Source organism: Notothenia coriiceps, unplaced genomic scaffold (assembly GCF_000735185.1).
Source record: "Notothenia coriiceps isolate Sejong01 unplaced genomic scaffold, NC01 NC01_scaffold00025911, whole genome shotgun sequence".
Classification (NCBI taxonomy): Eukaryota; Metazoa; Chordata; class Actinopteri; order Perciformes; family Nototheniidae; genus Notothenia; species Notothenia coriiceps.
In genome coordinates this window covers 85,777-96,697 of record NW_011358612.1, presented here as the reverse complement: position 1 = coordinate 96,697, position 10,921 = coordinate 85,777, and the positions used below count along the sequence as shown (strand labels likewise).

The following is a 10,921-nucleotide window of genomic DNA, read 5'->3' as shown; positions in this document are numbered from 1 at the left end:
AGTCTCCCTCTTTTCTCATTTGAGGTGTAGAGCCACTGGGAGAGGAGTCGAACAATTGCTGCACAAAAGGAACCGAGGATCCTTCCATATTCTCCTTTCACTCAGGCAATCTGTTAGTGACATTAACCCCTGAGAGCATTTCCCAGGCTCATGAATAGGGTTTAAGACTTCTTAAAGCTCCCGCTGCATACAGGATGAGACCCTTTTCAAACTTTTAATTACCTTTATAGCAATAGAAAAATACACCCCCATTGTCCCCTGGGCCAGCAGCAGGCCAGATGTAAGGAGCTCCCGCCAAACGGGTGACAAGGTGGCAAGTAAAAATTTAGTATATTAATTGATATTGGAGTTCATTTTGGGAGCATAATCAATATGGTGCTGCTTCGATTTGGCCTTAGTTATAGCTGCTGTGAGTCTGTTAAAAGTGGTTTTCCTAACTTCAAAATGTTACTTTTAGGCATTAAATGTGGCTTTTATACATGACTTCACAAACTACAAAATTACCCCTGATACTCTTAAATAAAGTCTATCAAAGCAACATGGACAAAAATTGAAACAGGATGGAGACAATAAGTGAATTTCTGAAAAGTAATTTATTAAAACAATGGGCCAACAGCCAACTTCAGTTTTTCTTTTCAACACAAAACAATAAAGAATGTAAAACACAGCTTTGGTATAACAGTCAATAACACATCTGTACAAAACTAAAACCTTTTCATAAAAAGTACTTCATAACAAACGTTCCTATAAATCTTTAACATATACAGCATGTTTATCACCGACATCCAAATGTTGGAATCAGAAAATAAATTATATAGAAAAACAAACATTGGCCAAATAAGGCGAAACCTGTTCCATAAAACGAAACAATGAGAACTACTGGGGGGCATTAAGTGGTTAGAGTTACCGTCCCGTAGAGGAATAGTCACAGGTTCAATTCCTGCAACAGTTGTCTGTGCAGTCAGTTAAATCTCTAAACTGGAAAAGTAATGCAAACTGGTTTGACATGAGTCTCTTGTCCCTGGCGCTACCAAGGCCTCCAAACAGGCTCGTTGCCCTCTGGACCGGTGCTGAGTCCGACCGGGCTGACTGCCTGGGACACCCCGGAGAAGGAAGTCATGCCATGCACCGGAGAAGCAGCAGTCGATGCCGAGCTGCCATGCAGCGGACTCGCGTTGAGAGCAACAGGCAATCCTGCGTTTGCGTAAAGTGGGATAACAGGCGATGTGGCGGAGGCGAATGCTGGGTTAGGGATCAAAAACGCAAACTGTCCATCGCTTGCAGGCACCAGCTGAAAACCACCAAAGACCTTAGGGGACATTGCCTCGACAGGACTGAGTTTGGAGCCCATGGTGGCAGCGTTGATGGGTAGGGTGGAGGGGAGCTGCACATGGAGAGGTTGAGCCAGGTGCGCATGCTGGGACGCGGCCTGCTGCGGGTACATCATCTGGCCCATGCAGCTGGACAGGTGGGTGAGGAGCCTCGACCTCACCTCCGTGTTCACCCCATCTGAGGTGGACATGAAGCGGGTGACTTCGTTCATGCACTCGTTGAATCCAGCTCGGTATTTGCTCAGGACGGTGGCATCTGCTGAGAGTGCTGCTGAGGGAAGGGAGAAAAAAAGCGGATATTAGCCACGGATTGGTGAGTCTTTTAACAACTTCCAAATGACTTTAAAATGTTTGTCCCACTTAATTTATTCAATAAACTTACCGCTCATTTGAACACGCTGCAGGTTCCTCAAGTGCTTCACAGTCATCTCCAGAATGTCTGCTTTTTCCAACTTGGAGTGCCTTGAGCTCTGTAGGATAAAACATGAAAAGTTGAGTCTGTATTCAAGAAACGTTTAAAACGAAATGATCGATAAACATGAAAAAGCTTAGTAGTGATGTGCATCACAGTGATCTCAACCTACATCTTTTTTAAGTGCGTCCAGGATGAGAGTCTTGAGCTGGCCAAGGCTTTCGTTTATTCTTGCTCTCCGGCGTTTTTCCATGATCGGTTTGGATGACTGCAAAGAAAAAACAATTCTGCATAAATGTCTTGTCCACAATTGATCCACTTGCAAAATGCATGTCATCACACATGGATATTTTATGAAAAGTTATCAGACAATGTTTACCTTTCTATGCTCGCTGGCATTTTTCGGTTTGTCCGGTGTGTGTGTTCCGTTTGCTGGGGAACCGGCGATAGGAGATGCCGTCTGCTTTTCCATAGTGTCAGCAGGCATTGTTGATCAAACCAGGTAAAAGCGTAAAGAAGTAAATCCTCTGCGGAAGCTCCGAGAAAATAAAAACGTTGAAAGTTCTCCGCTTCAGAACATAAACGTATGCCTGACAGCCCACCGGAGCAGATATCGTTGTGTCGTTTGTTATCACTGAGCTGTCATCTGAATACAGAAGTGTGTGTTGCACCGTGCAGGGCGAGTTTTTGCTTCTGACGCAGACACACGCCGCAGCCGTACTTATAGACGACTCGCGTGCTCCCAGTTCGTGTGAAACCTTCTCTGCATTCTTTCCCACACTCTCCTCAGCCAATAGCAGAGAGGACTCACCCATTGGGCGCGGGGCAGACCGCTGATTGGACAACACCCCCGCGGGCCGTCAGTCACGCGCTGCTCAATCAGCCCTGCAGGGACAAACAACAAAGCGGAGCGAGCAGCAGCGGCCGGGCTGTGAAGTGATAAGGGAGGGCTGGATGTTTGCTTCCAACTTTCCTCCGTGCTCGTCAACATTTTTATACTGCTCTTAGTGTGTTGTGTGTGTGTGTGTGTGTGTGTGTGTGTGTGTGTGTGTGTGTGTGTGTGTGTGTGTGTGTGTGTGTGTGTGTGTGTGTGTGTGTGTGTGTGTGTGTGTGCGCGCGCGTGCGTGTGTGTGTATGCGAGTGTAGCTGTGTGTGCGTGTGTGTATATACACGTGAAGAATGTAGCCTGTGTTGAATTGACAGTACAGTCCCTCCCTATCTTTTAACAGTGTGTGCAGTTCATTTGAAGAGATATCTGTGTAATCATTAAGAACAGCTGTTGGCTGCATATTTATTTATGCGTAAGTTAAGAACATTCCTATACAAAAATCCATTAGGCCTATATATATATATTTTCCCACTTGGAATACCCATTGAGACTTTTATCAAAAACTTGTATTTATTTCAAGCATTAACATGTTTTTTGCCTCACATAAAAACACATTTTAATCTATTTTTAAAGACTCTGCATTAAGGAGAAGACATCTGTAATGGCACGCGAGGCGGTTTGCAGTAGCACGCAGCAAGCCAATGGCATGCGGCCACTGTATGCAAATAGAGCAGAGCACACTCTCATTGGCTGTGTGAACAGCTCTGTGTCAATCATCCCGGCGCGGGAGCCGCTCAAAGAGGAAGAGAGGGAGGAGGGGGGCACATCTGTCCGCGTGCCATTCGCTCAAAGTCTACTCCGGTCTACGCGAAGCACGTGCCATAACTTGCAGATTACATGCTGGAGACCAAGGAGTTTATAAAGCCAAGACTGAGAAACTGGAAAAATGTTTAATATTTAAATATAATACAATAGAATACAATAGGATAGCATAGAATATAATAGAATAGAAAAAGCACATGTGAAGATGTCTGAGGAATTGCATTATAATTATATTTGGGCTGCATGATCTATTTTTCTATCAAGAAGCAGTAGTTTACTTCTCATATTGTCTAATGAAAAAAGTTATTGTTCATATTTTTTTTCGAAAATCGGCTAATGTCTAGATAGCACTAGGATACAATAAAAAGATAAACACTGAACAATGTCAATATTAAATACATGTCATGAAAAGGCTATGCTGTCAGTGCATCTCACAGGATATAAGTTATAGTTAAAACTTTAAAAGTAAGTAAGTAACATGTATCGTATGCACTTGTAACCACCACAACACTCAAATAAATTCCCCTCTAATTGTTAAGGTCCTTTCAATCAGAATCAGATTTAGGCGAGTGTTTGAACAAAGTGTAAGTGACAGAGTTTGAAGGACAAGAGCACCACCTAGCGACTGATTTCTAAAAAGTTAACCAATGATAGATCTTAGGGTATTTTACAAAGTATATCAGGACATGCTTTCAATGTCTAAGCTGTTTCAGAATAATTTGAACCAAGCTAAATTAATTCCAACCTAATGAAAGTGGTATTTATAACAAGTTTTACTTGGCATGTAAAGATTCTCTTTTGAATGCTCTTCAAACATATTATTTATTCAAATGATTGAATGTCACTGTTATTTCTAAAACATGTTTTTTTTAACCTATTTTTTGTCTTTGGTTTCCTGTGTCATATAAACTAGTAAGACAGAGACAAATCCTTTGTTAGAAATATAAGGATCTGTTTTGTTTTATGAGCATTATATGCAGTTGACCACAAGGTGGCACATCTGTGTCCAAATTAAAGTTGACATTTGTTTAAAACAAAATAAAGCAAAGCAAATTATATTATGTCATATATGGCCTAAATTGCCCCTAATGAGAAGGATATAATGATCTGGTAAAATGAAAAATAAGAGAAATTATAGGCCTATCTGGTTATGAAGTTATGCACAAATGAAGGAGCTGTCAGATGTCTTATACTCAAACAGTTAAAGTTAATTTATGAGAAAAGAAAACATGTGAACATGGGGTCAATAAGAAACGGTGTATATGCTACAGAAGCAAATACCTGTGCATACATTATATAATTTATATTATAATAAAATACATTTACAGTTTATTTAGACTTAAAATGAAAGAAAACGATTTGCATATACAATACAGTTTTTTTTAAGACATTTTATCCACATCTAACAAGCATTTATGTATACAATGATACACTCACAGCACATACTACTACATGTGCATCTATGTTAATGTTAACACACTTACCTAAGCATACGTGATGTTTACTGCAAAGTATTACATTTAACCATTAAGAGTTTGCTGCTTACTTTTATAAAGTAAAAAAAAATCTTCAGAAAAGAACCCACAATACAAGTTAAAAACACGAGAAAAAAACTAATGTGAAGTATGTTTTGATCAGTAAAATGGCACCAACATGCAATAACTCTGAAATGGTTATCTTATAAAAACACAATGTGACAGTTTTTCGATCTCCCTCCTTAAATCTGCAACCGTAACACAAATGAAAACTTTTATGTGAGCGAGCAGCAGATTTCCATGTTAAATCAGTGTGTGTAGTCCAACAATAGGAGCATTACAAAGTCTAAGGAGGCGTATATGTCATAGTAATCTTAAAACTGATGACAAAGTCTATGATCCTCTTTTGGTCCGCAGTCTATTGAAACTGGCCAAATGTAATAAAAATGTGCTAAGCCCTGCTTCAGTCCAGTCTCTTGTAGAGTATCAGTCATTGTTCAGTGGCTCATGCCCCCCCCGCATACATGGCTGAGCTGTGCTGAGGCATGCTGGACCCTTGTTTACCCAGGATCCTGAGTTTCAAGGGCCAGCTGTGTGTGCTTGGACTCACATCGCCTCTATTTGCTTTCGGATCGGCCCAAATGATGCAGATCTAATTCTACTGAGCTGCACACAGATTATACAACTGGAGTTAATGCGATTTTGAGGTTTAATAATTCTGTGTAGGTGAAGCGCCACCTGTTACATCTGATCTGAAGTCAGATCAGGTCTGACAGCCCTATCCATCGATAATTCCCCCTCATCATTCCTGCATTTGAAAGATATCAGGCTCAGACAACAATGGGAGCAGGAATTCCCCTTCAACTGAAAGAAACTTTTTGAGTGACTCCATCATTAGAGCATCATTAAAGGTGATGCCGACATCCTGAGGAATGTAGAGAAAATAAATCACTGCTGTTTTATAAGAGATGATCAGCATTCACCAGACAAGAGCCAAAAGTACTTGCTTTTTGACTTAGCTTTATGAGGTGGAGGTCTGCAGGAGGAGATGAAAGGGACCAAAAGGAGGGAGAAGCTGTGTTCACAGATTTAGCAGAGTTCAATAGTCTGTTGTCGAGTTCCGGTGAATGCTCAGCAGCTCCTTTTGACTGCCGCCTGCTTAATTTGTTGTTGTACAATGAGCCTGTGCACCTCTCCAAATCCATGTGCAGAATGCAGAAGCAGAGTCAATTATATCTGTATTAGGTGGTGTCGGCTGCACAATCCCTTTATACACACTCCCCAATCAAGAGCTAGTAGACATGTTTACCGCGATGAATCCCTGACACAAAGCGGTCACAATGTCAATTTGGGTGGCTTTTGCTTTGTGTCAGATACTGTGGCTAGTTCAGAGCGGCAAAAGTGGAAAAGAGGCCAAACCGGATGATACCTAACCTGTGGAATCTTCACTTTGGTGCACAAATCTTATTAAAAAGCTATCAAATGTGGGTAACTCACATTGGTGGAATGTATGTACTCAAGTATGTACTTCAGAACAATGATTTGGTACTTTTACCTTACCTGTTTATCTGTTTTATTCAACTTAATACGTCTTCACCATTAAATTGCTTGTTTCAAAGGCATTATTGTCATATGGACAGTTACAGCTTAACTATTCAAGTCCTATTCATATTGAGGTCACTATTCTTAGAACCAAACCATGTACGTTTTTTAAACTATTGGTATTTGTTGTATTTTGTCTTAGAAGTTCAGTTATTATTTTATGAGCAATAGTTTTTTTCAATTTCGGACACTGATAATGGAGTTTTAATATGGTATTGGAACTAAATCGAAATACTTCCTACAACACTGGGGACACAGTAACATCCAGACACGTGATGACTATCAGGACGTGAGCATGTGATTTTCTGTTTCCACATCAGAGATGACAGCAGGACTTCAAAGGTTCAGTTTGTACCAGTTAGTGCTGTGAGGTTTCTGAAACAATAAAGCCAGAAAGTGAAAGGACACCTGTGGTTGCTGCATTCAACTCCCACTTTAAGTAGAGGGATTTGCAGAATACCAAAAAACACAGGCTTGATGATTCATTAGGGAGTCTAATTAAAATAAATATTATCAAATATTTGTGTAAAAATACGTGCTCTTTTTTCTACAAATATTGGCCAAAGATCTGAAGGGATTTCCCCCTGCCAGGACAGGATATTTCATGTGCATTGTTGCTAGGGATTTCTTAAATTTGGGAGAGGCCAGACGTGTATTAAAAGTTTTTTTACACCCATTAATTCAGCTGCTTATAACAGCTATTTTACTGTTCAACTACTCAGTGTTTGATGTGTAACCATGACAGCGGGGGGCTTTATAAAAGGTCAGAATTTGAATAAATTAATATGAATTTGGAAATATTTTCTCATGGCATTACAGAGGGTGCATTGAGTTAAAGGCTTCAAAGCTGCATGATTGCACTACAAACGTGAGGGAAAATTGTATTTTTCACTTTATTCTTCCTTAATCTCATTACCCCCTTGGCTGTTTTCATACCTGCAGATAAAAACCCTGAGATCAATTATATTTGCCTCACTTTTCAAGCGGCTTGTTGTCATTTTGCCATCTGCAGACCAGCATGTCCAGTACAATGTGGTGCATTCACGGAGCCCCTTTGGCTTTCTGAACAGAGAGGGACCCTTTTCTCTTGCTTCTCGCCCCAATTCAGGGCTTTCTTCTCCCTTTTAAGTGGGCTGTTGATGAGGTTAGTCTAATCAGATTAAGTCAACTCACATTGGTCTCTGCAGTTTGTTTTCCTTCCAAAGGCGTCCTGACATCTCCTATACTTTTTCTTTATCCTCCTCTTTGGACTTTTCATCCAGGCTTCCACCCAAAAAAACCCTTTCAGCAGAGGTCCCAATGGACTCCTTTATAAACCACAGTTCCCCAATGATATAGGTTATTTAGAATGGGTCACTAGACTGCTATGCATGGGAAAGGCCTTTAAAGTTGTGCAATGACGCATTTGGACATTTCCACTGGTGTCTGTGTGAATGCCAGAGATTAGGTAAACACAAAGCACTAAATCAAATTTTGGAAATTGCTGGAACCTTTAATTTGTTTCCTAAATATATGTTTAAGGGAAGTTTTGTGAACTACAACGCTAATGCAATATTAAACTTTTATCTCGACACTTGGAAGAGAGTAGAGGCTTCACGGCAAACTTGTTAAATACTTTTTAAGTGAAATAAATACTCTTTTATTGGTTGGATTTTACAAGATCCGACACACTATACTTACTCATTGGATAAAAAAACAGTAATTATCCCAGTGAAATCAAGATATCTATTCCGTTTTTGTTTAGTTTTTTATCCTAAAAATCTATACTGCAAATTAAACAATCAAATATTCTGTTAGCATATTTCGTACTTATAATACTTAGAATAATATATATAGATAATATATAGAATATAAAACAATTGTGATATTAAAATACATATACAACTAATTCTTACTATGTTGGGAGGGACTAATATTTGATATAAGATATTCAACAGATATGAGTGCGTTCGTTTTCTTACATTTTAATTTTGTTGTTATGAAATATTAATGTCCTGAATTATTACCACACAATGAAAATAAGATAATTAAAAGTTCAAAGCAATGTAGTAACAGTATTACAAAATGTATCATCACATTTAATGATAACTTTTTCCTGCAGAAAAAACTACAAACTATTCCACTTCTAAACAGATGTAGTAATTGGAGGGAGCCATTAGAGGAGGCAAACGTGTGGAAAGTTCTTGATCGCACGGTTAAATCAATTATTTTTCTTCAAATTTGATTTGATTAATACGCACAGATGCCTATTTAAGAATATACCCCCCACCTGTAACTGTAAAATCTCTGGAGTTCTCATCAGTGGTGTGCCGTAACTTGATTCCCCCGCTAATAACAGGCTTACAAAGACAAAGGGCACAATGAGTACAGAGGAGGTCTTTTCAGATGACTTCAGAGCCCCCCCTGAGAAAAGACATGGCAGCCCACTGACTGAATGGAGGTTGTAGAACCATTTCAAGCTAATGGATCTGAGAGACTGTCCACATAATTACATTACAGCATTTCAGCAGCCCTTTGAGCTCCACACTTTCAGCTTGGGCACACTACAGCTCTTCATTCATATCATAGCTCCACACTGGAATGTGCTATGACAGATATGGCCCTCTTGGGCACTCTGGAACAAGGTAGCGCTCCATGGGACGAGCAAACCCCCCATCCCTCAGCATACAAGCTCTTGGATTTAAAACAGAGGGAGGGCACTGTAAAGACAAAGGATCAAACGTGGAGGGCAAAGAAAATCAAAAAAATCTACTTAGTATCAAAGAAATCATGTTTGAGTGCAAAACGTTCCATATTTTCCTGCTAACCTTGAATTATCCTGTCCTGTCGTTTCGCTCACAGCTGTTTCTTACACATGACATGCATTGTTTTACAATTTATTATATAAGGTGAACATGTTTATGTGTTGCACAGGATATAATGGAGCCAAGTACGTATTAATAAAAACAAAGGCTAGCTAACTGACATGCACGGTTCAACATATATGTAAACCTCTATTATCAGTCCATCCTTTATGTTCTGTTCCTTATTCCGCTAAAACCATCTTTCTGTGTTTTTAATGGGGATGGGGTTTAACAGCTTAAGCAAAAATAACTCTTAACACTGGAAATGTTATAAAATGTTAAAAGGGCTTCTTGTGTTTTATACACAATTTTCCTTCATTCAATTTGTCACTTAGGTTGCAAATAACCAACATACCCACTGACAATTGGGCATAAAATCAGGTTTCTTCCCTCTTTTGGTGTAAACTGAGCTTGTGTCTAATCCATTCCAGCCAAACCAAACACGAGTAAAAGGAGAACAAGACTTTTCACAGGCTGTGGAGAATGCTGCCGAATAAGTCAAACAGACCAACACAGAGCAGAAAGGGGAACATTTGTCGCCACATTAAAATACCGACTCCTCTATCAGTTTTGATTTATAAAGAACCTCTCCAAAACTTCACAGGCCAAATTATTCAAATTTAGACTGATGTTTTCTCAATTTGTGACCAAAAGCGTAATTTCTCACAAAAGTCCCTGTCAGTCTATTCCAACAGACCAAGTGGAAAATCTCTCAAACTGTTAACACACAAAGCGTCAATTTGGAGTTTTCTTTCTTTGATAGCCATATTAAAAGATACCATTGATCTTTTTGTTCAATTTGTTGGTTGAACAAATGCTTTGCTCTCAAGTCCTTATGGTCAAGAAAATGACTCCTTTTGTGGTGGAGCAAAATCAATGCAAATTAATCCTTTATTCATTTCCCTGTGAATAATTCAATTCTTTGCACTTTTGTTTGGGGTCCGTGAGCTAAACAAAATCATAAAAAAGTGGAGAATGTGAAAGTTTATTGGCCAGTGGAGGAGAGAGATGACCTCGCTCATCAGTGACAAAGACTCCTTTATGGCTTTGGTGCGAACCCATGACGCAGGCCTATTCCACTCTGACTGACCAGCACCACAGGGCATCCAATACGTGCAAAAATGGTGCCTCAGTAAAACCAACTCTTTTTAGACGCATAATGGAGGTTAGAAAACCGAAAAAAGCCGTAATCTTTGCCCATTCTTTAGTGCACATACTGGGGGTCGGGGTGACGGACTGCAGGCTGTGTGGCAGCCTGTTGAAGACACCAACAGATCTATTATAAATGTTTTATTACCAGCCAAAGAACATTTCAGAAAGTGGTGATATTTATCCACGTTTTTATATTTTTGTGACTAAATAAGCGCAATGTGGCTGAGCTGCCTTTAAGGGAAACTCCACTGATTTAACACATCAAAGTCTGTTTGTGTGAAGCCTTCTGTAGCTGTAGAAGGAGATTCATAATTTTCATATATCTGATAACACTACAAGTTTGAGAAGAATGAGAGTAATTATCAAACCTTTTCAACAGTCTGCAAAGTTGACCAAGCTGGAAGCCAAGTCATTTAATTGTCAGCAGTTAGTGTTGTGTTTTTGACGAATAAAGA

At 39.6% G+C, this 10,921-nt stretch overlaps 1 protein-coding gene across 2 annotated transcripts; it reads right to left on the bottom strand.

Annotated features, from left to right (window-relative positions):
- Positions 1–574: 574 nt before the first annotated feature.
- On the bottom strand, positions 575–2,451 carry her9 (hairy-related 9). 2 transcript variants are annotated; one of them, XM_010783861.1, is made up of 4 exons: positions 2,123–2,451; positions 1,916–2,011; positions 1,714–1,801; positions 575–1,602 (listed from the first exon to the last, which is right to left on the bottom strand). In XM_010783861.1, the coding sequence occupies exons 1-4, from the start codon at positions 2,228–2,230 to the stop codon at positions 1,028–1,030; spliced, it is 867 nt and encodes a 288-aa protein (XP_010782163.1). In that variant the 5' UTR covers positions 2,231–2,451; the 3' UTR covers positions 575–1,027. The 2 variants fall into 2 exon arrangements, with proteins under 2 accessions (XP_010782163.1, XP_010782164.1); XM_010783862.1 differs by having other exon boundaries at positions 581–1,599; positions 2,123–2,450.
- Positions 2,452–10,921: the final 8,470 nt, after the last annotated feature.

What these genes read in the sequence shown, in the direction of transcription:
- her9 (XM_010783861.1), bottom strand. Translation starts at nt 2,230, where the DNA reads ATGCCTGCTGACACTATGGAAAAGCAGACGGCATCTCCTATCGCCGGT. An exon ending in TGGACGCACTTAAAAAAGAT is followed by an intron (nt 1,802 to 1,915) that starts GTAGGTTGAGAT and finishes TTTATCCTACAG; the next exon opens with AGCTCAAGGCACTCCAAGTT. An exon ending in GCAGCGTGTTCAAATGAGCG is followed by an intron (nt 1,603 to 1,713) that starts GTAAGTTTATTG and finishes CCCTTCCCTCAG; the next exon opens with CAGCACTCTCAGCAGATGCC.